At 44.5% G+C, this 24,797-nt stretch overlaps 1 protein-coding gene across 3 annotated transcripts in view; it reads right to left on the bottom strand.

The window, feature by feature from the left end:
• The window catches only part of syne2b (spectrin repeat containing, nuclear envelope 2b), a 112,506-nt gene that overhangs the window by 54,256 nt on the left and 33,453 nt on the right, over nucleotides 1–24,797 (bottom strand). For 2 of the 3 annotated variants that reach the window (XM_029125400.2, XM_029125399.2), the window contains exons 26-58: nucleotides 24,613–24,691; nucleotides 22,710–22,804; nucleotides 22,418–22,538; nucleotides 22,006–22,308; nucleotides 21,241–21,830; nucleotides 20,990–21,148; nucleotides 20,564–20,714; nucleotides 19,858–20,016; nucleotides 19,600–19,767; nucleotides 19,410–19,511; nucleotides 18,966–19,160; nucleotides 18,530–18,737; nucleotides 18,267–18,379; nucleotides 17,748–17,950; nucleotides 17,430–17,537; nucleotides 17,020–17,287; nucleotides 16,607–16,936; nucleotides 15,735–16,064; nucleotides 15,242–15,562; nucleotides 13,835–14,164; nucleotides 13,327–13,656; nucleotides 12,856–13,200; nucleotides 12,533–12,711; nucleotides 12,134–12,449; nucleotides 11,813–11,977; nucleotides 11,255–11,602; nucleotides 10,939–11,075; nucleotides 10,486–10,615; nucleotides 9,831–10,004; nucleotides 3,568–9,729; nucleotides 1,352–1,537; nucleotides 448–603; nucleotides 40–281 (exon numbers count right to left, since the gene is read on the bottom strand). In XM_029125400.2, coding sequence (XP_028981233.2) covers nucleotides 40–281; nucleotides 448–603; nucleotides 1,352–1,537; nucleotides 3,568–9,729; nucleotides 9,831–10,004; nucleotides 10,486–10,615; nucleotides 10,939–11,075; nucleotides 11,255–11,602; nucleotides 11,813–11,977; nucleotides 12,134–12,449; nucleotides 12,533–12,711; nucleotides 12,856–13,200; nucleotides 13,327–13,656; nucleotides 13,835–14,164; nucleotides 15,242–15,562; nucleotides 15,735–16,064; nucleotides 16,607–16,936; nucleotides 17,020–17,287; nucleotides 17,430–17,537; nucleotides 17,748–17,950; nucleotides 18,267–18,379; nucleotides 18,530–18,737; nucleotides 18,966–19,160; nucleotides 19,410–19,511; nucleotides 19,600–19,767; nucleotides 19,858–20,016; nucleotides 20,564–20,714; nucleotides 20,990–21,148; nucleotides 21,241–21,830; nucleotides 22,006–22,308; nucleotides 22,418–22,538; nucleotides 22,710–22,804; nucleotides 24,613–24,691 — 13,203 coding nt within the window. The remainder of the gene's footprint in view (nucleotides 1–39; nucleotides 282–447; nucleotides 604–1,351; nucleotides 1,538–3,567; nucleotides 9,730–9,830; nucleotides 10,005–10,485; nucleotides 10,616–10,938; nucleotides 11,076–11,254; nucleotides 11,603–11,812; nucleotides 11,978–12,133; nucleotides 12,450–12,532; nucleotides 12,712–12,855; nucleotides 13,201–13,326; nucleotides 13,657–13,834; nucleotides 14,165–15,241; nucleotides 15,563–15,734; nucleotides 16,065–16,606; nucleotides 16,937–17,019; nucleotides 17,288–17,429; nucleotides 17,538–17,747; nucleotides 17,951–18,266; nucleotides 18,380–18,529; nucleotides 18,738–18,965; nucleotides 19,161–19,409; nucleotides 19,512–19,599; nucleotides 19,768–19,857; nucleotides 20,017–20,563; nucleotides 20,715–20,989; nucleotides 21,149–21,240; nucleotides 21,831–22,005; nucleotides 22,309–22,417; nucleotides 22,539–22,709; nucleotides 22,805–24,612; nucleotides 24,692–24,797) is intronic. The other variant, XM_029125398.2, reaches the window with a different exon arrangement.

Genomic DNA, 24,797 nt, shown 5'->3' with positions numbered 1-24,797 from the left:
ACAGAACAGTTCACGATCAACTCCACTGAAAACACTCACATTGTCAGAGCCTCTAACTCTGCAGCCAGTTTCTCCAGAGTGGCGTTGGCCGTCCGTGTGTGCCGGGCCATCTCAGTGACCAGCTGCAACTGGGTCTCCTTACAGTGGACGGCATCCGAGGCATCCCGCACTACGGCATCCAACTGGCCCTCCATATGCTCAAAGGCCTCCCGGTTTGCAGTCTGTGCCTCGCTAGGCTGAGAGAACATGGACACCAGGTTCTGCGCGGCCTGTCTGCACTCCTGGAACCATAACACACGAACACACACTCAGTGGCATGTCACCACAGGGTTCAGTAATCAACGACCTCAATGGGACTAAAATAGTTTCTATAGTGTGCTGCGGTTGTGGTTAACTAATCTGCGCCGCGTCGCTGTTGGTTGCTGTTTATTTTGGCATGGTTCTCACCTCGGACTCCGCCACCTGCAGGGCCATGGCTGAAGGGCTGAGGTCGGCAGGGCGATATCTGCATCCCAGCGCCTTGACCTCCAGTCTGCCCAAACGAGCCTGCAAGTCAACCTGCAGCATTTTTAGAACCATCATGGCTTCCTGTCGAGGCTTAATCTGAGGAAACAAACCAGAACTGCGGCCATGTTGACAGGGTACAGTGTTGCACACTTTGACAGTAGTTGTTGATATTGTTATGTAATCCTTCATGCCAGGGCATGTCAGGGTTTTGACTCAAACTGAAATGGGGCTGTCATATAGGAAAATTGGAATGTACTGGCCCTTTCAGGTAGTTCAGGTCATCAAAGGTGACTATAATGACCTCAGTTTTTTTATGTGGCCACATCCTACAATTACTAATGTATGTGTAAGCAGTGCCTTTGGACTGTATTCAGATACCTTCACTTTGGCATTAGTGAGAAAGACACATGTATTACTCAGTATTACTTGTGTCACTATGTCAATATGTCTTAGTTTAAAATATGTTGGCTTAAAACTGTCAATTGGCAGTGAAAAAGTAAAAAAGTAAAGAGTTGAAAATAAAATTATAATCTTTACCCATATGGTCATTAAATTAGAACTTCATGGATTATATGGACACAAATATAGAAAATGTATTGTATAGTATATATTTTTAAGCATAAATACCCAAGGTTACCAGAGATTGGTATGGATTATTTTTACCCAAACTAAGAAGATTCCAATTACTTTGTTAAATTGCAGGTAACTTTGCAACCCTAGTTCTCACAAAGAAATGATTTGTAAGTCTTTACATAAACATACAAATTTTAAACCCTAACACAAAGCATTACAATAAAAAGAGGACTGAGTATGTGTAACACCACACAGTAACCTTTAAGCATACCACAATCTGAAGGCAATATGGTCCACTCTCTGACATGCGCTGGATTTCAGAGAAGACGTTCTGCATGGTCGGTCCTTCTGGTAATGCTGGTATCTCTTTCTTCACAACACGGGCCAGGGTTTCGGTCTCCTTTACAACAGAAATGGTTGCTTCAGCAAGAACTGCTGGCTTCACTGTATTGCAGACCTGCCGTTTTTGTGTACACCAAACAATGTTATTAGCCCGGCAATGAATGGTGGCTTAAGTATATCGAAAGTGTGGTAAAGAAAAAACATGCTTGTAAGAGGTGAAAAAGAATACTAGCTGTAAAAACTCCCTGTAGGGAAGTGAACACTAGAGGGGGCGGGATCAGTGTTTGTGACACCTAAAAGTGTCATTACAAGCCGGGCGGCTTATATTCCCATAGCCAAAGGCGGTGTGAGTAAATACCTTATGTGGTTAATCCACAAATTGATTAGTCCCTCTGTGCAAAGTTGTGACGAAAGAAGATTTGAACCCCTTTAGTCCTAAAATGTCTCAATTTTCACACCAACCTTGTAGTAGTACAGGCTGATCAAACATATCCTTTATGTGTGCCATGTCCCAAAATGTTGTTCACTAGCAGCACGTTTACACCAGTGGCTCCCAACCTTTTTCAGTTACTGTACCCCCAAAAAGAATTGGCACTGCTTGGAGTACCCCTGAAGTACCCCCTCATGTTCATTTCACTAGTAAGTCTATGGTGTCATGAGTGTTTTCAAGTACCCCCTGTGGAAAGGCCAAGTACCCCCAGGGGTCCTAGTACCCCTGGTTGGGAACCACTGGTTTACACCAACTAGCACTTAATACATTTGTAGTCAACCTCTTTTAGTCAAAGTTGAAAACATTAAGTTCTCTTTCGGTACCATTTATGAGAAAATATACAACAAAAAGAAATGTTTCTGCATTACAACGAGAATATTACAAGAGGTCCCATTTTATCATTAACAACATCAGCGGCTATCAACAGCAACAGAACACTGGATTTTCTTTAGACCCAAGCTGCAACGTACACAAAAGTGTCTTTTATGACCACCAATGTCCATGCAAATATGTTGATAGAAATAAAATGCCGGCTGTAGCATTACTTCCCTATGCAGCGTCAGTCAATGTATTCGTTCTTCTCAGGCTATTTCTCCCACTCTACCCTGTCTTTGTCTCTCTCGGCAGGACCTCCCTACAGTATATACTTGCAGCTCTGACTGTGCAGGAGCATTCACAGTGTTCTGTAACATAACTAGACTTGAATAAAAGTCAGGCTTGCTAACCCAGATCACATTACAAAGAGAGAGAAAAAATTGAAATGTATATGGAGCAGGAGGTACAGCTTGATTGGAAGTTCATCTATCATGGTTCAGTCATGTGGATAACAGACGTTGCACAAGGTACTGGTAACAACTGATGGTTGGTAAACAGCCATAAATAACTCCTGATAGAGGGCAAGCGGGATATAGCCTTACACAATATCAATGACCTGGCTAAGAGGGAACCCATTCAACAGCTTCACACAAAAAGGCCTGGGAAAAGGAGTAGGCCATTTTGTTTGAAGCTGTTGACTCAAACTAGTTGTTGGAGTCAAATCCCTTAAACTGGATTCTCATGGAAGGGCCTCACTGAATATTACAAATATCCACTGTAATGTTGTGTGTGTGATTACAGCACAGTGTGCATGCTTCAATAAATTACATGGGTATGCATCAAATTATCTGCTGCCATGCAACAAAAAGATCATTAATATTACTGATACAGTAGATGTGACAATTTAGTCTCTTCCAAAAAACAATATAATTCATCAATAGCTGACAAATCCAATCATAATATCGCCGTCTGGACCTAAGAGGTCAAGGTCAGGCAATAAAAAAAACACTGTGATGATCTTTGGAAAAACTAAAGTGAAAGAAGAGAGTCTTCTGTGTTTCTAGTGTTAAGTGGGATGGGATGGGAGGAGAAAGTCAGTAAAGGTTGAAGAAGAGGAAGAGGGGTGAAGAAGAGGAAGAGGGGTGGAACAGAGGGCTGGTTGTAATGAGTGTGGTGGGTCTTAAGAGGAGAACAGAGACGGTAAAGGAAATTATGCAAGAAATGTTGCATGATGAATTATAATTGCAATCACTAAGAATTAAAATTGGAATGGATAAGCTGATAAAAAGAGAGGATATCATTGAGTAACTGTTGGTGATGCAATGGAGCAATGGACTTACCCATAGGAAATCACTGCTCTCTGTACTGCATGTAACCATAGCAACATGCTGTGGTCCCAGATCAGTCTGCTTGAGTTCCTTGGTCTTTGGCTCCACTTCATCAGTCTGTAGTTTGTCTACTTTGGCCACGTTGAACACAGGCTTGCCTTTAGTGTTGCTCTCCTTTTCTTCATATGTGGTGATAACTGTTGGAGATGTAGCATCTTGTTGTTTGACTGGTTGGGCACATTTCTTTGGTATTTTTCCACTCAATGATTGTTTCTCACTTTCAGTTACAGCATACGGTTTTCTGTCTGGTTGGGCAGTCATCTCCAGGTTTAGTGTTGCTTCAGTCACACTCTCTGATGTCTGACATTGGTCATGTTCGGTATCCCAGTCTTTAGCATCCTCTTCACAGGTTACCTTTCCTTCATCATCAACGGATTGGTCCCTTGTTGCTTTGGAGGGTTCAGCTTGAATCTCTGGAAGGCTGGCTTTGCCAACCACTGGCTGAGATATGTCAATTTCAGTCCATATGGTTTCTGCTTTCTCTGACCGCCCTGTCTTAGTGACATGTGTCTTTGTTGTACTGCTTTGATCACAAACAATTACCTTGCTATTTGGTTTAGTGATAGCATCTTGCATGCCAGGTATAATGTTCTCTGTGACAGCAGGTAGTGACTGTAGTATGCTTTTCTCGGTAACAGGGGTTAGTGGCTGTGGTATTGTTTTCTCTGTGACAGCAGGTGGTGACTGTAGTATGGTTTTCTCTGTGACAGCAGGTAGTGACTGTGGTATGGTTTTCTCTGTGACAGCAGGTAGTGACTGTGGTATGGTTTTCTCTGTGACAGTAGGTAGTGACTGTGATATGGTCTTCTCTGTGACAGTAGGTATGGACTGTGTTATGGTATTCTCTGTGACAACAGGTAGTGACTCTGGTATGGTCTTCTCTGTGACAGTAGGTAGTGACTGTGGTATGGTTTTATCTGTGACAGTAGGTAGTGCCTGTGGTTTGGTTTTCTCTGTGACAGTAGGTAATGACTGTGTTATGGTCTTCTCTGTGACAACAGGTAGTGACTGTGGTATGGTCTTCTCTGTGACAACAGGTAGTGACTGTGGTATGTTCTTCTCTGTGACAACAGGTAGTGACTGTGGTATGTTCTTCTCTGTGACAACAGGTAGTGACTGTGGTATGTTCTTCTCTGTGACATGGGTTAGTAACTTTGTTGTGGTTTTCTCTGTCCCAGGAGGTAGCAACTCTGACTTAGCATGCTGGCCATCCTGGGGGGGAGTCTGTTTGCTCTTAGCTCTCTTGGTCCGAGGTGGTGTTGATGGGATTTTGGATTTGACTTCGGACTTGATAGAGATGACAGCAGGGGACAAAGCCACATCAGCCTTCGGTTCACATCCCTCAGACATTAGAGGTGATGCAGATGGTGATGGTGGTGTTGGTGATTTTTGTTGGTCCTTTTTCCCAACTGACATTATCTCAGCATCACTCACTGTGGGCAAGTCTAGGATAATGTACCGTTGTTCAGTTTGAGGCTTGTCCTTACATAACTCTTCAGTGTAACACTTGACTGGATTCTCCATAGCTTTGTCAGTCTGTTTGTCAGAGGGCAGGGGCAAAGGAGCCTGGGTAGAAGCATGCTTGCTCTTGGCTCTCCTCTTGGTACGAGGTGGTGTTGATGGGGATTGTGCTTTTTCTTTGTCTTCAGTCTGGATTGAGATGATAGCAGGAGGTACAGCCACATTGTCCTCCGTAGGCTTGTCCAGTCCTAGAACATCTGTCTGTTGTTTGTCTACTTTGGCCACGTTGAACACAGGGTGGCCTTTAGTGTTGCTCTCCTTTTCTTCATATGTGGTGATAACTGTTGGAGATGTAGCATCTTGTTGTTTGACTGGTTGGGAAACTTTCTTTGGTGTTTTTCCAGTCAATGATTGCTTCTCACTTTCAGTTACAGCATACGGTTTTCTGTCTGGTTGGGCAGTCATCTCCAGGTTTAGTGTTGCTTCAGTCACACTCTCTGATGTCTGACATTGGTCATGTTCGGTATCCCAGTCTTTAGCATCCTCTTCACAGGTTACCTTTCCTTCATCATCAACGGATTGGTCCCTTGTTGCTTTGGAGGGTTCAGCTTGAATCCCTGGAAGGCTGGCTTTGCCAACCACTGGCTGAGATATGTCAATTTCATTCCACAATATTTCTGCTTTCTCTGACTGCCCTGTCTTGGTGATTAGAGTCTTTGTGCGACTGGTTTGATCAGAATCAATTAACTTGCCATCTGGTTTAGAGACAGCATCTTGTTTGCCTGGTATGGTTTTCTCTGTGACAGCAGGTACTAACGGAGGTATGGTTATATCTGTGACAGCTGGTAGTGATTGTGGTTTAGTTTTCTCTGTGGCAGCAGGTAGTGCCTGTAATGTGGTTTTCTCTGTGATGGGGGTTAGTGACTGGGGTATAGTCTTCTCTGTGATGGGGGTTTGTGACTGTGGTGTGGTTTTCTCTGTGATGGGGGTTAGTGACTGTGGTGTGGTTTTCTCTGTGATGGGGGTTAGTGACTGTGGTGTGGTTTTCTCTGTGATGGGGGTTAGTGACTGTGGTGTGGTTTTCTCTGTGATGGCGGTTAGTGACTGTGGTGTGGTTTTCTCTGTGATGGGGGTTTGTGACTGTGGTGTGGTTTTCTCTGTGACAGGGGTTAGTGACTGTGGTATAGTGTTCTCTGTGACCGGGTTAAGCAACTGTGGCTTTGAATTCTGTCCATCCTGTTTGCTCTTAGCTCTCCTCTTGGTCCGAGGTGGTGTTGATGGGATTTTGGATTTGACTTCGGACTTGATAGAGATGACAGCAGGGGACAAAGCCACATCAGCCTTCGGTTCACATCCCTCAGACATTAGAGGTGATGCAGATGGTGATGTTGGTGATTTTTGTTGGTCCTTTTTCCCAACTGACATTTTCTCAGCATCACTCACTGTGGGCAAGTCTAGGATAATGTACCGTTGTTCAGTTTGAGGCTTGTCCTTACATAACTCTTCAGTGTAACACTTGACTGGATTCTCCATAGCTTTGTCAGTCTGTTTGTCAGAGGGCAGGGGCAAAGGAGCCTGGGTAGAAGCATGCTTGCTCTTGGTTCTCCTCTTGGTACGAGGTGGTGTTGATGGGGATTGTGCTTTTTCTTTGTCTTTAGTCTGGATTGAGATGATAGCAGGAGGTACAGCCACATTGTCCTCCGTAGGCTTGTCCTGCACCATGTATCGTTGTTCAGTTTCAGCCTTGTCCTTCTCTAACTCTTCAGTGTAACACTTTACCTGGTTCTCCTCAGCTTTGTCAGTCTGTGTGTCGCAGGGCTGGAGCAAAGGAGCCTGGGTGGGAGACTTCTTGCTCTTGGCTCTCCTCTTGGTGCGAAGTGGTGTGGATGGGGACGGTGCTTTGACATCTGTTTGGACAGAGGCAAAAACTGCCGGCTCAGCCACATCAGGTATGTCCAGTACCAGGAATCGTTGTTCAGTCTCAGTGCTGTTGTCCTTCAATAGCTCTTTAGCATTATACTTGACCTGGTTCTCTACAGTTCCGTCTGGCAGAAACAGTGGAAACTTTAGCACAGGGTCTTCACTGGGTCTTACTGTGGAGCTTTGTGATTTTGTCTGTTGTGGACTGTGACAGGAGAGGTTGACAGACGTTGAGTCTGAATATCCTGAGGTAGTGAGTAACTTATTGTCTGTGTTAGGCGTGATACCATACATTACAGAGGATATGATAGGTGCATTGACAATGCTAGTTAGAGGCCCCACATCTGGAGTCTTTATAAACACTTGGTCAGTTTCAGTGTCAAAAACAGAAGCATGCTGTGATGGTAGAGCATCCACTAGGGATGTCTCCTCATCAAGACCCTGCACTTTCTGGTCAGCTCCATGATTGGCCAGCTTAACAGTCAGATTTTCACTTTTTTGGAATTGACCATCCCCATGTTCCTTGACTGTTTTTAAGGCATCAACCAATTGATTTTTGACCTCAGACAGTTGAATGATGGTCGAGGTTCTCGCTGTCTTCAGGGTTTTCACAGTCACTATCTCACTATGTTTCGACTCTACTGCAGTTGCATTCCCCTTTGCTAGTTTTATTGCCATTAGAGATTCTGAACTCTGTGCTTCAGTTTGCACCTTGTTAATGACAGCTGGAGCTTTTTGTTTGACTTCGGTGACAGCAGGTAGTGACAGTGTTATGGTTTTCTCTGTGACAGCAGGTAGTGACTGTGATATGGTTTTCTCTGTGACAGCAGGTAGTGACTGTGGTATGGTTTTATCTGTGACAGCAGGTAGTGACTGTGGTATGTTCTTCTCTGTGACAACAGGTAGTGACTGTGGTATGATCTTCTCTGTGACCGTAGGTAGTGACTGTGGTATGGTTTTATCTGTGACATCAAGTAGTGACTGTGATATTGTTTTCTCTGTGACAACAGGTAGTGACTGTGGTATGGTTTTATCTGTGACAGTAGGTAGTGCCTGTGGTATGGTCTTCTCTGTGACAGTAGGTAGTGACTGTGATATGGTCTTCTCTGTGACAGTAGGTATGGACTGTGTTATGGTCTTCTCTGTGACAACAGGTAGTGACTGTGGTATGGTCTTCTCTGTGACAGTAGGTAGTGACTGTGGTATGGTTTTATCTGTGACAGTAGGTAGTGACTGTGGTATGGTTTTATCTGTGACAGTAGGTAGTGCCTGTGGTATGGTTTTCTCTGTGACAGTAGGTAATGACTGTGTTATGGTCTTCTCTGTGACAACAGGTAGTGACTGTGGTATGGTCTTCTCTGTGACAACAGGTAGTGACTCTGGTATGGTCTTCTCTGTGACAGTAGGTAGGGACTGTGTTTTGGTGTTCTCTGTGACAACAGGTAGTGACTGTGTTATGGTTTTCTCTGTGACAACAGGTAGTGACTGTGGTATGGTTTTCTCTGTGACAGTAGGTAGTGACTGTGATATGGTTTTCTCTGTGACAGTAGGTGGTGACTGTGGTATGGTCTTCTCTGTGACAGAAGGTAGTGACTGTGGTATGGTCTTCTCTGTGACAATAGGTAGTGACTGTGGTATGGTCTTCTCTGTGACAACAGGTAGTGACTGTGGTATGGTCTTCTCTGTGACAACAGGTAGTGACTGTGTTATAGTGTTCTCTGTGACAACAGGTAGGGACTGTGTTATGGTGTTCTCTGTGACAACAGGTAGGGACTGTGTTATGGTGTTCTCTGTGACAACAGGTAGGGACTGTGTTATGGTGTTCTCTGTGACAGTAGGTAGTGACTGTGGTATGGTCTTCTCTGTGACAACAGGTAGTGACTGTGGTATGGTCTTCTCTGTGACAACAGGTAGTGACTGTGTTATGGTGTTCTCTGTGACAACAGGTAGTGACTGTGTTATGGTGTTCTCTGTGACAGTAGGCAGTGACTGTGGTATGGTCTTCTCTGTGACAACAGGTAGTGACTGTGGTATGGTCTTCTCTGTGACAACAGGTAGTGACTGTGTTATGGTGTTCTCTGTGATAACAGATAGTGACTGTGTTATGGTGTTCTCTGTGACAACAGGTAGGGACTGTGCTATGGTGTTCTCTGTGACAACAGGTAGTGACTCTGTTATGGTTTTCTCTGTGACAACAGGTAGTGACTGTGGTATGGTCTTCTCTGTGACAGTAGGTAGTGACTGTGGTATGGTTTTCTCTGTGACAGCAGGTAGTGACTGTGGTATGGTCTTCTCTGTGACATCAGGTAATGACTGTGTTATGGTCTTCTCTGTGACAACAGGTAGTGACTGTGTTATGGTTTTCTCTGTGACAGTAGGTAGTGACTGTGGTATGGTTTTCTCTGTGACAACAGGTAGTGACTGTGGTATGGTCTTCTCTGTGACAACAGGTAGTGACTGTGGTATGGTCTTCTCTGTGACAGTAGATAGTGACTGTGTTATGGTCTTCTCTGTGACAATAGGTAGTGACTGTGGTATGGTCTTCTCTGTGACAACAGGTAGTGACTGTGGTATGGTTTTCTCTGTGACAGTAGGTAGTGACTCTTTCTTATCGTGCTGACTGTCCTGGGGGGGAGTGTGCTTGGTCTTGTCAGTCCTCCTAGGTGGTGCAGTTGGTGCAGATGCGTTGTTGTCTTTTTCGACTGATGTGACAGGCGAAGCTATGCCTACACCCTGGGAAAGCAAATGATAGAAAATATTCATACAAATGCAGGTGCATATCAATAAAAAAACATTTTGGTTGAACACTGGTTTCAGATGAGAGATGTTTTCACCATCAGAGTCTTGATGAGAGAGGCGCTGTGTGTCTCCGCATCCCTGAGAGTTCCAATAGCATTTCTCTCAAGGAAGTCTGCTTGGTCGGGCTTCAGGCACTCCACCAGGAACTCTCTATTTGAAAATGCCTCCCTCAGATCTTTTTGGTACTGCACACCCTCATCCAACGTAGCCTGAAGCAGTAAAAACCACTGTCACATGCTGTACAGTCAGAGAGTAATTATTGTTTTCTGAAATGTTTACTAAAAACCTCTTCCTGGGAACAGTTATATCCCTGACGTCAGGAACTCTGATTCATGTTGTTTCAAGAATCTGCCAAATGGACCCCAGTGACAGGGCGTACGTCACTTATTACAGGATGTACTAAAGGGCATATAACAGTGTTCCTGAATATGTTCCTTCAGTAATTGGAAATAATGACTGAATTCAGAAAAATAGTTTCTGACCATACGCTTATGTATCCTAGCAGGTATTCTAGCATAGCATATAGGAACAGAGTGTTGCATTTATAGTTCTGGGACTCAACTGTGTTTCATGCTCATTAAACTAGATAATCAGGAAATGCAATGAAAACACAAGGGCTGACTCTGATTGAAGAAATGTAACTTCATCATCATCACTGATTCCCTTCGATGGCGTGGACTCTGTTATTACCTGGATGGAGAGGGCTGTCTGTGGGATAAATGAGCAACTCCACTGCTGCAGAGCCTGGATGGAGCCTGTAAGGCAGCAAGTTGTGTTTTCACTGCAGCAGCTCTGCCTCTCATTCAACCTGGTCCTTAGACTAAACACACACACAGAGGACAGAGTCACCACATTAGATATTAATAGATGTTCACATGTCCAAGCAGGTACAAACTTCTTAGACTGTATTAAAAATCCCAGATAAGAATAAAATAAAAAAGATATCTATATATTCTAGCTACCCTTCAAAAACCCTTCAAAAAACTAGATGTTCCATTGTGGTATTATAATAGGGAGTATAAACACTTATAACTGATATTGAAAAAGAAGAAAGCCGGCTGAATATAAACTGGAAGAGCAACAAGAGGTTCACTGTGTTCAGTTTAATAATGAGCTGAATGTTTGGGATGCCAGTTCTGTTACCTGTTGTGTTGCTGGGTCAGTGACTCCATAATGGACAAGACATCAGTTGGAAGCTCGTCCTCGGTGGCTGCAGATCTGGCAGCTTCACACAAGTCGTGAACTTTCACATTTAAACCTTCCAATGATCTATCACAGTTCTAAAATGGGCAGAAATCACATGAAATTCAAGTACTAACTCTGCCATTCCATACACTGTGTGCAATGACAGTTCACGATTGTTTAAAATACCTTCATGCAAGTTTACATGGGAACTAAATGATCATTCATGCATTGTCCCAGGCTAGCAGCAGTGTGTGTGTGTGTGTGGCGGGGGTACCTTAAGGCTGTGCCAGTGCTGCTGAAGCTGGGCTATGTTGTTTTGTGGCTCACTGTAGCTCAGGGCCTGGTCCAGAGAACGGAGCTCCCACTGCAAAGCTTTGGCCATCTCTCTTAGGCCCTGGGCCTTCTTGGCCATCCTCTCATCCAGTTCGGCCCAATGGGCCTCGCAGCCTGCCAGCCTCTCTCTGATCTCCCTCTCCGAAGTGGTGCGTAGGTCGTTGAGGTGGCTGACCTCGAGGGTCAGGGTGTCCCGGCCGGCAGGGCTGCAGTGGCTCAGCAGAGCGTCTCGGACTGTGTCGAGCTCACGCATCTCTCTCTCCTCCCTGTCTACAGTCTGGAGCAGAGCCTGGGGGAGGAAGGCCTACATGAACACCCTTCACAATGCATTTGAACCACAGCAATGCTACAACTAGGAGTTCTCAAAAACATATAATAATACTTTGACAATGAAGTTCAGGCTGCCAAGAAATAGAATCACATTAGACCTGTAATTACAGGTTTCATTGTGCTACAAAGATGTTCTTTTCACACTGTTTTTTATGCTTGCGTGAACAACCTTCAAGGTGTTGGCGTAGCTGTGTAGAGCATGTCTGTCCTTGGGCAGGGGGCCCAGACCTTTGACGTGCTCTCTCAGCCAGTCCTGGGCTGCTCCATGCTGCTCCACTAGCTGGGCACAATGCCTCTCAATGTGAATGCCCTCCTCCATTCTAGCACAGGCTTCCTGGAACACACACACACACAGTGTCTTTCAATGGGCAACCGTTCGATGAGGAAACCGTTTAAAATAATCTTCATACAGAACCAGTAACATACATTAATGCTACGGGTGAGTGTACAGTATCACTGGGGAGTGTGAATGGGAAGATGCAACACCTACTGTCAGTTGTTTGACCAGGACAGGGATGCATTCCTCCATGCTAGCCCAGGAGGAGTCGGTCCAGCTGGGGTCCTGGGTAAGATGAAACATTTCCTTGCCCTGGCTGTGGAGGACAGAGAGGGATGGAGCCAGGTTCCTGACTTTATCCAGCAGCGTCCTGGCTGTCTCCACAGCCTGCCTCCTGTCTCCCAGGCCTGGCCAGGGAAAGTGACAGGGCAGCTCTGCTGTCTGGTGCTGGAGTTCAGACAGACGTGACTGGGCCTGTTGTCTCTGGTGCTGACAAGATACCAGGCGCTTCACCACACCCTGCAACAGTCTGACACAAGAGAGACAAATCACATTATTATTAATGAAATGATTCAGGACACATTTTGAACCGGTAATAGAACATCCCAGTACCTGTTCACCACTTCTGCCTTGTTCACAACTGCTCTCCACTCCTCCTCCACATCTCTGACTGTCTGTTCAACCTCTTGTCTCCTGCTCTCCTCCAGGTCCTGATGTTCACACAGACTCTGACTTGCTCTCTTCAAGTCCTGCAGCTTAGCTTCACCCTCAGTTCCGGAACTGAGAACAGCCTGAGGACGACATTGTCAATGAATGAACTGAATTTAAAAGGAATGGTCAACTAGAGAGGGTATACTGCTCAGCAAGCTGTAGCATGCTTATGCTTTAGTAAATGACGACAATACAAAAATGATTTGTTGTAGTGAAGCCCTCACCTGTGCTCTCTGCAGCCTTTCCTGGATCTGTTCCTGGCTGCCCTGGGTCCCTGTGCCCAGGGAGAGTGCCTTCTGCTGCTGCTCTTTGAACCAGGCTTTGCTGCTCTCCTCCAGAGCATGGAAGGCCTCTAGCTGCCTAGACAGAGAATACTGTATCTGGGCCATACTCACAGTCTCCTCAGCAGTCTGCATGACTCTCCTCCACTCCTCCTCCACACCTCTGACTGTCTGCTGAACCTCTCGTCTCCTGCTCTCCTCCAGGTCCTGGCGTTCACTCAGAGTTTGACCACATCTCCTCAAATCATGTAGCTTAGACTCTCCCTCTGGTATTGAACTGAGGACAGACTGTGGATAAAGAGACACACACAACAAGAGTAATGCCTCAGCTTGATCAGACCATGTTGGAAGAGGTACTGACTTGACCGTGGCAACAAACTGCCAACACGATGTTGTTTTCATCAGAAACCTTACCTGTGCAACCTTTATTCTCTCATCAATCTGGGACTGACTGCCTAGAGAGTGTAGGCGTTGTTTGTGGTCTCGGACCCATGCCAGAGTGTTTCCCTTCTGCGTAACATATTCACTCATTTCCCTCTCTTGGACAGTCTGCATCTCTGCCAGATCCAGAGCTGATTTTGCAACCTTTAGAACTTCTCTCCACTCCTCCTCCACATTTTTGACTGTCTGCTGAATCTCCCGCCTCCTGTTCTCTTCCAGGCCCGGGTGTTCACATAGACTCTGACCTTGTCTCCTCAAGTCCTGAAGCTTAGAGTCTCCTTCAGGTCTGGAACTAAGAATTGCCTGAAGAAAGAAGATAAAGACAATAACAACATGACCATAAGAATATAACTGAAGTACTGAGATTTCCTGGGATCCCCTTATAAATAAAGCCATTGAAAGCCATTACAACAGCTTGCTCCAACAAGTCATGCTGGGAAATACATTATTACCTATAGCACAATAGCAGCTGTAAACTAACCTGTGATGTGTGAAGTCTGTCTTCAGGTTTAGCTTCACTAGTCAGAGAGTGTAGGCCTTTCAACTGGCCTTGGACCCAGGCCTTGGTATTCTCTTTCTGGTTCATGAAATCTCTCAACTGGCCCTCAATGGCGCTCTGCATCTCAGCCTTGGTAAGAGTCTCCTCAGCAGTCTGCATGACTCTCCTCCACTCCTCCTCCACATCTCTGACTGTCTGGTTGACCTCTCGTCTCCTGCTCTCCTCCAGGTCTTGGTGTTCACACAGACTCTGACCTTCTCTCTTCAAGTCCTGCACCTTAGAGTCTCCTTCTGGTCTGGAGCTCAGGACAGTCTGAAGACAAAGATATCACCACATAAGTGTTATATTCAAAGACCAATGTACATTATTTAAATGGAACAATTATATGCACAACATGTAAAAAATGAAATAAAAATAAGGATCTTTGGTTGTGAGGGAAGCAGGGTCATATTATTTTGTAGCTCAAACCATTATAAAGTTTGAGTCACATTTAAAAGACGACACGTTAGGTTCTGTTTTGTTTTGCTTGTGCTCCTTAACAAAGCTTGACCCTTTTGCTTCTGATTGATTTCACCTGTTTGTTGTATAGTTCTTGTTAGCTCCCTATATAGTTTGCCCTCTTCTGTTATCCCTTTGTCGGTCATTGTGTATGTCTTTGTGTCGATACATGCCACCAGTCCATGTTTTTGCCTGCCTACGTTTTCTTATTTTTACTTCCTTTCCGTCCCCTCTTTAAAGAACCTCTTTGTTGCGCTTAGGTCCTGCTTACCCCAAATAATTACAACACAACTGGCTCCAACTACATTCAGCAGCTATGTAACCTCAGTTCAATGAACAAAGCACCATTTCTTTCAGTTCCTCTTGTCTTCCAATTTACAAATCAGACAAGGTAACATGGTGTTTTGACCTTGCCTGACTAACTGTGCTCTGGTCTAGTGCTCTGCCAAGCCTACTGAATTTAGTTTCTTCTCAGCAAGGAGTCTTGATCTGAATACTTCCCAGATGACTTCTCATTGAAAAAACAGCTGAACAATATGATTGGTGCCAATAAAACAATGGGACATTTTAAGGTTTTGTTATTGTCTTTGACACTCTGTTTGGCTCAAAAATATCAGACTGTGACTTTTTTACACATGCCTACATTTTGACAGCCCCTAAAAAGGCAGCAACATTAGCACAGCGAACATTTTCATTTAGAGTTTTCAGGCAAAACACAACCTCTAGTTTGTCAAATGCTGCACAGCAGGAACACTTTAAGAGGTAGTTTAGAAGAAGAAAAAAAAAGCCAAATCCATACTTTCAATGTCAAGGTAGACTGATGGAATAGTCATGAATGAACAATCACAATAGCTCCATATTAACTGAAGATTAACCCTGCTGTTTTCTAACCTGTAAAGTATGTAGTTTCTCCTCAGTTTTGGTCTGGGTCCTGTGAGAGTCTAGAAGTTGTTTCTGGGCTTTGATCCAGACCTGAGTGCTTTCTTTCTGGATTTCAAAACCTCTCAGCTCTTTGTCTAATGCCTCAGCCTGACCCTGTACATCTTTAGCAGTCTGCAGGACTTTTCTCCACTCCTCCTCCAAGACTCCAACTGTCTGCTGAACCTCTTGTCTTTTGCTTTCCTCCAGATCATGTTGTTCACACAGACTCTGACCACGCTTCCTCAAGCCCTGCAGCTTAGCTTCTCCTTCCAGTTTGGAATTTAGGACAGCCTGGAAAAAAACACAAACCTGATTTAAAGGCAAATGTACAGTAGCATTATGAACTATGATACATCCAAATATGCATAACAACCATAGCCCAATACTTAGCCTATGCTCAAGCCCTAGCCATGTTCTAATGCAGCCTACTCCGAAAGACTAATCATGTCTACCATTTACTGACCATTGCAGATTGTATTCGGTTTTCTGTCTTGGCCAGGCTGCCCAGGGAAAGTAAGCGTTGATTTTGGCCTTTCATCCAGTTCCTGATGTTTTCCTTCTGGGTTATGAAGTCTCTCAACTGGCCCTCAATGGCGCTCTGCATCTCAGCCTTGGTAAGAGTCTCCTCAGCAGTCTGCATGACTCTCCTCCACTCCTCATCCACGTCTCTGACTGTCTGCTGAACCTCTCGTCTCCTGCTCTCCTCCAGGTCCTGGTGTTCACACAGAGTCTGACTTTGTCTCCTCAAGTTCTGCAGCTTAGAGTCTCCTTCTGGTCTGGAACTCAGGACAGCCTGAACACAGAGACACACACTTTGAATAATCAGTACTTTAAGCATGTCTCACTTTAAGCTGAACAGATGTATAACCAAAACTACATCCCAAACCAGGCCCCATGCCATGACTCTTAATGATGCTAAACTAAGTGTCACTGTTTGTTGCATACACTTAAGAAATGTTTCTTCAATTATTCTTTCACAGCTCTAAAAGTTAATTCGAGAACTGTTGCTTGATAAAGGGCCTTAAAAACAGTATTGTTTTTGGTCAAACAATTCTCTCCATTAGTTTATGAAGTGCTGGCAACAAACTGACTGTGTAGCTTTTAAAACTACCAAAGGTTGTTTTGCCATTTATAGGGAGTGGAATTAATTTCGCTTCAATCCACAACTTGCTCCTTTAAACTTGGATTCAAGATACAGCAAACTGGGTTGGTAATACAGAATTTAATGTATGTGTGCGTCTTAGAATAACCAAAACTTTTATGGTTTTTCAGAGGTCCTTAAAACCGTTGGGAACTTTTTTATCAGTGTAGACAGTGTTTAATGAAGCAAATGACCTGTGCTCTTTCTTTTCGGTCCTCAGTCTTGGCCTGGTTGTCCAGAGAGAGGATTTGCTGCTGTTGGTCTCTGACCCAGGTCCTGGTGAACTCTGTCTGGGAATCAAATACTCTTAACTGACCCTCAATGGCACTGTGCATCTCAGCCTTGGTAAGAGTCTCCTCAGCAGTCTGCATGACTCTCCTCCACTCCTCATCCACATCTCTGACTGTCTGCTGAACCTCTCGTCTCCTGCTCTCCTCCAGGTCCTGGTGTTCACACAGAGTCTGACCACGTTTCCTTAAGTCCTGAAGCTTAGCGTCTCCTTCTGGTCTGGAACTCAGGACAGCCTGGCATGAGTTAAATGAAAGTACATCTTAAGGAAACCCTCTTTATTTTTCAGATGTATTTCAGATATCACCTATAAACCTACCTGTGCTGTGTGTACACTGTCATCTTTCTGATTCTGGTGAAGTCGTTGTTGCTGGTCTCTGACCCAGGTCCTGGTGCTGTTTGACAGGGTGTCAAACTCTCTACTGGTCTCCTCTAGCACTCTTTGTGTTTCAGCTTGCCTCTGCAGTCTAGCCTCCAGGTTCCCATAGCGCTGCAAGAGGCTGTCACTGTCTGTCAGCAGGCTGTCCACTCTCAGGCCTTGCCTCCGCATCGAGGAACACAGCGCGCTAAGGGACTCCACCATCTCACTAGACCATGGACAAGAAAAGGCATCTTGGCTACTCTACATCACTGATCTACATGAATCCTTCAGTCGTTTTGGCGAATGATTTATAACAGCCAAAATATGTGCAAGTGTGCAGTAACTTGTAATGTGGCCACTAAAATCACCTTTCTCTGTGGAGATCTTTGAGAAGGCTGTTGGCTTGTTCTCCTTCCAGTGACTTGTGTTCCCAGCACTGAAGCCAGGCATGGAAACTGTCATTTTTCTGCTGTAAACTGAAAAACACAATACAGTTTTAACAAAAACAATTAAGGGACTGATGATAACTCTTTGTGATTCTGTTTGCTTATATCCTTTCATCATATCACAATAGTACAATAGTAAAAGGTTATTCTAGCCGAGGAGTAGCAACCTATAACTTAAAGAGTAATTCTATTACTAATACTGTAGCAGTGTACAGTTTTCAGTGGTGTGTGGTAGATTACCTGTTGAGGGTGCTGAGTATTGTTTCCAGCTGGCAATGCCTGCCCTGGCAGTGAGTTCTGAATGTGGCCAGCTCCTTCTCCTGCTCCTTAAGCCAGTCATTGAGGTGAACTAGCTGCTCTGGAGGAAGCTGATCATTACCTGCCTCCAGGTGCTCTCTCACCTGACCCAGGAGTTTCTCCCCATCCTTAGACGCCAGGAAACACTGGTAGGAAAAAGAAAAATGAACTTCAGCGGCAATTTTAATATAATATAAAGTTATATTAGTTCACCACAGATATGTTTTTAACCTATTCAACTGTCCACTATAATTGTCAATATTGTCAAAATGTGCATGGGTAACATTTGCTGTCCTTTTACTTCCTGAACCCTAACCTCTGAAATTGGGGATGGAGTCCTACAGAGTAAATTCTGCCAATCCAATCCAACACTGTGTTCACTCCTAAAAAACATCCAGCTCCTACATCCATGTTTACTGTCAGATTACTCTAATATTGCACGTCTCATAGTCTGCTACTCACAGCCAGTTTTTGCATGGAAGCCTCCACATCCTGTCTGCACTCAGGGTTCTCGAAACACTCATTCACAGACAGCTGCAGGTCCTGGAACCACTCCTCAAAAGACAAGCTCTCATCTGATGGACAGTCATTGAATGAAAGAAGTGGTTAAAAGAAGGGTCAACTGAATATGTGGCTAAATCAAGTAGTCAGTGAATAAAACGAATCATGGATTTCTCAAACCAAGTTTAAATGAAAGCAACAGGAATGTAATAGAAAAGCCTTACCTTTGATGACATTGACGAGGCCCTTCTCTACCTCTTCTCTCTTCCTGTGGATCATGTCCTTGGATTGTGAGATGGTCTCTCTGAGGTGGATACAGTCTGCGGACAGGGACTGCAGCACCTGCGGGCTGGCCATGCTGGACAGTAAGTCCACCTTGTTCAGTACTGAGCAGGTCTGCTCCTCTTGGGACAGCAGCTGCTCACATAGATCCTACAGCATGACAGAAAACATACTGACTACCGATACAGAGTCAGGATCTAATCCGGTCAATGCATGTAAGGGTTTTTTCAGTGGATAGGGGTTTTTGTCTTTGAAATGGTACATTTGAAATATCAATCAGAATGAAAGGATAAATCATAACTATCACATAGTTTATACAATGACAGGTTCATTTTATCACAATGTTTAATGAGAGCTGTACAGATAACGGTACATTACCTGCATCTGGGCCTGGTCTTCCGGCATACTGAGCATGCCCACCGATGATTGTATATTCTGAAGGGCAGACTGGCACTCTGCCACCCTCCCTGCCAGGTGTTTCTTCGCAGCCATCAGCTCCTGGAAGACGTCAGTGATGTCGGAGAAGAGCTCCTCCACCTGATTCTTCTTCTTCCTCAGCTGGGTCTCCATCACCTGACAGAGTTACACAGCATGGTAGGGATAACGACTCGAAAATGCTAACTCTAACAGAACTCTGGGGGTCTGTTAAGGCCCACATAGAATTATGTGATTACTAGCAACAGTACTTCCTGGTTTTAGGTTTTTGTCCTTTATCTATCCAATATTTAGACATATCAAAATGCAGTAAATATGATGGTTGACCTGGGACGGTGATTTATGTGCTGATGGTGGTATGTGCTACATTGGTAAGATTGGTTCTACCTGTAGCTCCAGGGGAGCCTCTTGGGTTTGAAGAAGCTTCCGAACCTCAATGGTCTTGTTGTGGAAGCGTTCAATGTTCTGTTCCTGGGCATGGATCTCATCCTGAAGAAGACAGCGGGTGATAAACAAATGAGGTCGCACAACTTTACCAAAAACGACTTGGAATGGAAGATGGCTTGTGCAGCCTTACCCTAACTGCCAGGACATCCTGTTCATTCTGGAAGGGGTGGCTTTCTGCAAACTGGGCCAGTTTGGCCCCCATCCAGCTTTCTACCTCCGCTCCCAACATCAGCTGCTTTTCCCACAGCTCCAGCCCAACACGCAGGTTATCAAGGTACGAGTCTGTCTTCTCTGTCACCTGGGTCACCCAAAGACACAGTTTCAATGTGTGTGTGTGTGTGTGTGTGTTGCATTGTAGATTATTAGAGTGTATTTTCAGTGCTCTCACATCCAGCCACTGGTCCACAAGCTCATCAGCCTCAGCGTCAAACGGAGTCTCGTTACAGTCAGGGATCTTCTTTAGGTGGGACTGCAGCTGTATGCACACATACCTTATTTCCTCCATACCTGGACTTAGGCCACTGAGATCTTCTTTTATCCCTTGAACCTGAGGAAACACGTTATAACACACCAGAGAACTAAGCTAAGGTTGTGGCTGCCATCTAGTGGTATGTATGGTTTATTGTATAATACATGAGGGTTGGTGTCAATTTAGAATGTCTAATTGGCCACACTCAACAGGAAGCTGAATATTAATTATATTTGAAGTACAATATAATTAAAATCAGTTAAACTGAAATTTGAAACATGAAAGTTTCCTTCATTTGATAAATATTTATAAAATGATTTATAAAATAATTTTAGGTGTATGTGTTTTCACTGTAACAACCTGAATAATACTGATAACCATAGCAGAACTCAAATTAAACATTATTATAAAAGCCAATTGAATTTAAGTGAATTCAGCTTGCTTCAAATCAAATTATATTCAAATAATTCTTTTTGGGGTGTATGGCCATTTCAAATTCAAGATACAGTATAAAAAATCTATGATTGAATTGGAATTAAAAGAGCAATTTGTAACTCTTTAGAATTGACCCGAACTGACACACTGTAGGTGTTTGTTATCAGAGATCCAGTGTCGAGCGTGGTACCTTAGCTATGAGCCTCTGCAGGCTCTCCTTGCCCATGTAGGAAGCCTGCTCACTCATGGTCTGCTCCGCCCTCTGCATAGTGGTGCTTATGTAACTGCGACAGCTCTGAAACTTCTTTAATAATTCCAACAGGATGCTGCACTGCTCCTGTCTGCAAATAAAGAAACATGTCCATAAACACTACCCGTTTTAATATTTCAGATATATTTAATCCCTCTGCTCCTCCTTCCATCTCTCTTCTATACTTCCCTTATCTCTCTTCTTGTTCCTCCATCATTTTCTCTCTTCATTTCCTTCCTCCTCCCTCTTTTGTTCCTCCCTCTATCTCTCTCCTGTTCATCCATCTATTTCTCTTGTTTTCTTCCCTCCTCTCTTTTCTGTTCCTCCTTCCATCTCTCTATCACAGTATTCTGTTCCCCTGCCTACCTGTCAGCCACAGCTCTCTGTGTGTCCTCCCACTGGGTCTCCAGCTCCTCCAGGGTGTTGCCTCTTCCCTCCTGGGTGTGAGTGAGGGCCTGCTGGAGACTCTGAAGCTCAGAGCGCTGGGAGTTCAGCTGACCCTCCAGGTCTGACAGGACACGCAGCCTGAACAAAAAAACAGGAATTAGGACTCTGACAGTTTTATACCATATATCCCTGCCAAAAGACCACTTGTCGTCGCGCCCACACAAACACACCTCTGCTGTACAGCAGGCATGGTAGGCTCCTTGAGTCCCTGTCTCTCTGCTGCCTCCTGCACTCTTCTCAGCTCCCCTAGCAGAGTTCTCTTCCTCAGACCCAAGCTCCTGCTCTCCTGCTCCCTCCGCTGGTTGTTTTGCTGACTGGCCAGACAACTGTCAGCCTCCTCCAGTCGCCGTCCCAGCGTAGAAACCATGTCCAGGCAGGAGGCCGGGGCCCCATCCCGCGTCACAGAAAGCCTGGCCCCCTTGAGTAGAAGGTCCAACTGAGGGGCCTTGTCCCCCAGACTGTCCACACTCTGCCTGATCAGGGCCAGCTTGGAGCGGCCGTCCTGGAGTACCCGTGCATCGCTACAGGGGGCACCCTGTACTGCACTGATGTCCTGCTCTACGGTGCGCAGGGACATGAGGAAGCGGTCCAGAGCCCGGGCCGCCGCCTCGCTTTTACGGACCTGCTGTCTTAGCTCGTCCAGACTGGTTTTGTGGGCCTCGACAACACAGGTCACGGGATCGCGATCTCTAGGATCCAGCTCACTGGACTCAAAGCGGGACAGTTGGTCTAGTTCTCTCTGAATGCTCTCATCTAGGTCCTGTTGAGAGAGAATGAACAAAGACCGCTTAAGATACAGATTTGTTGGAAACGAAATTTCACAACATTTAAGCAAAGGTATCAGTCAATACATGTAAACGTCAGCATATCACTGAAGTCAAATTCTAACCGAAAACGGTTAATAATTTCTCTTAAAGGCTAGCCTTATTGTGTACCTTGATATCTGTCAGGATGTTGGTGTTGGCCAGCGTGAACGCTGTGATGTCCTTGGCTTCTCTGATGAAGCAGTCGAGGCGTTCTGAGAATTCAACTATGTGGTTCTCTGTACCGTCTGTCTGTCTCAGGGCTTCCCTCAGAGAACGGCCTCTCCTCTGCAGAGCTGATTGCTGGCATTGCAACTGTTCCTTCAGCTCAGCTCTGTCCTGATCCACACCACCACCTTCCCTGCTATACTGGGAGTTCTGGGAAAACTGGTGGTCAAACTCAGACCACAGAGACTCAGAGTCCTGATGCATTGTCTGCCATAGGAGATAATGACACACAAATGACACATGGTCACCATTAACTGATACCAAGTATTCAATACATGATTGTGTGAACTACATGGTCCAGTAAAGAGTAGGGTACCTGTATTTCCTGTAGACGTGTGTGTAGGTATTTGAGTGAGACTGAGTCACTGGTAAAGTCTGTTTGATGACTCGCATTCTTGGCCAGTTGAGCCTGCAGAGCCTTCTTGGTTGTGTCATATCTGAGGGTAGAATTAATCCATAATATGAGGAAATTGTGGTTCATTGTTAACATTTGCAATGCTGGACAGTACAGTCAACACAGACTGTGTCAGTCTGTTTCTGCATTAAACCAATATTGTTTTAATAACAGACTTATTGCACACCATCACCCAGCCATAAGCCTACTGTACCTTTGAAATGCAGCTTTTTTGGCAGGATTTTCATCTATGACTGTTGGCCTGTCAATCTCCTTGTCAATCACCTTCTTTTCAACAACCGGTGAAACCTAACAAAAGAATAATCAGATGGATAATTTCTCAAATTAGCAGACCTACAGGTGCTGGTCATGTAATTGGAATGTCATCAAAAAGTAGATTTTTTTCAGTAATTCCATTCAAAAAGTGAAACTTGTATAATGTATACATTCATTGCACACAGACTGATATATTTCAAATAATTCTTTTAATTGTGATAATTTTAACTGACAACTAATGAAAATCCCAGATTCTCTGAAAATTACAATATTACTTAAGACCAATACCAAAAAAAGATTTTTAGAAATGTTGGCCAACTGAAAAGTATGAACATGAAAAGTATGAGCATGTATAGCAGTCAATACTTAGTTGGGGCTCCTTTTGCCTGAATTACTGCAGCAATGCGGCGTGGCATGGAGTCGACCAGTCTGTGGCACTGCTCAGGTGTTATGAGAGCCCAGGTTGCTCTGATAGTGGCCTTCAGCTCTTCTGCATTTTTGGGTCTGGCGTATTGCATCTGAAATTCAACACTACTGTTGTTTGCTCCTTGGGGTTTAAGGCCGGGTGTCTCTGTAAAGCACTTTGTGACAACTGCTGTTGTAAAAAGGGCTTTATAAATAAATTTGATTGATTGATTGATTGATCTACCTCTTCACAATACCCCATAGATTTTCTATAGGGTTAAGGTCAGGCGAGTTTGCAGACCAATTAAGAACAGGGATACCATGATCCTTAAACCAGATACTGGTAGCTTTGGCAATGTGTGCAGGTGCCAAGTTGGAAAATGAAATCTGCATCTCCATAAAGTCGCTCAACAACAAGAAGCATGAAGTGCTCTAAAACCTCCTGGTAGATGGCTGCATTGACCTTGGACCTCAGAAAACACAGTGGACCAACACCAGCAGATGACATGGCACCCCAAACCATCATTGACTGTGGAAACTTTACACTGGACTTCAAGCAATGTGGATTCTGTGCCTCTCCTCTTCCTCCAGACTCTGGGACCTTGATTTCCAAAGCAACATTTACTTTCATCAGAAAACATAACTTTGGACCACTCAGCAGCAGTCCAGTCCATTTTGTCTTTAGCCCAGGTGAGACGCTATGACGCCGTGTCTTGTTCAAGAGTGGCTTGACACAAGGAATGAGACAGTTGAAAACCATGTCTTGCATACGTCTGTGCGTGGTGGTTCTTGAAGCACTGACTCCAGCTGCAGCCCACTCTTTGTGAATCTCCCCCACATTTTTGAATGGGTTTTGTCTCACAATCCTCTCCAGGGTACGGTTATCCCTATTGCTTGTACACTTTTTTCTACCACATCTTTACCTTCCCTTCGCCTCTCTATTAATGTGCTTGGACATAAAGCTCTGTGAACAGCCAGCCTCTTTAGCAATGACCTTTTGTGTCTTGCCCTCCTTGTGCAAGGTGTCAATGGTCATCTTTTGGACAGCTGTCAAGTCAGCAGTCTTCCCCATGATTGTGTAGCCTACAGAACTAGACTGAGAGACCATTTAAAGGCCTTTGCAGGTGTTTTGAGTTTATTAGCTGATTAGAGTGTGGCACCAGGTGTCTTCAATCTTGAACCTTTTCACAATATTCAAATTTTCTGAGATACTGAATTTGGGGTTTTCATTAGTTGTCAGTTATAATCATCAAAATTAAAAGAAATAAACACTTGACATATATCAGTCTGTGTGGAATGAATGTATACATTATACAAGTTTCACTTTTTGAATGGAATTACTGAAATAAATCAACTTTTTGATTATATTCTAATTATATGACCAGCACCTGTACATGTTTCTTGAACATACAGTATGAACAGGCACCAGGCCCTACCTCGGCTGTGACTGAAGATTTGTCACTCTGCACAGTTGATTCCTTGTTTGGAGTCAGATCTTTCCCCAGTTCTGGGATTCTAATGAAACACATTGAAAACAATGCAGTCAAGTATTTCAGTTGCAGGCATCACATAGACATTCTGTAGCTAATGTGTGGTTCATTCCACCCATTCAAAGGTTTTC

The sequence above is a fragment of the Esox lucius genome, chromosome 15, assembly GCF_011004845.1.
Source record: "Esox lucius isolate fEsoLuc1 chromosome 15, fEsoLuc1.pri, whole genome shotgun sequence".
Taxonomy (NCBI): domain Eukaryota; kingdom Metazoa; phylum Chordata; class Actinopteri; order Esociformes; family Esocidae; genus Esox; species Esox lucius.
This window is presented reverse-complemented; position numbering and strand designations above follow the sequence as displayed.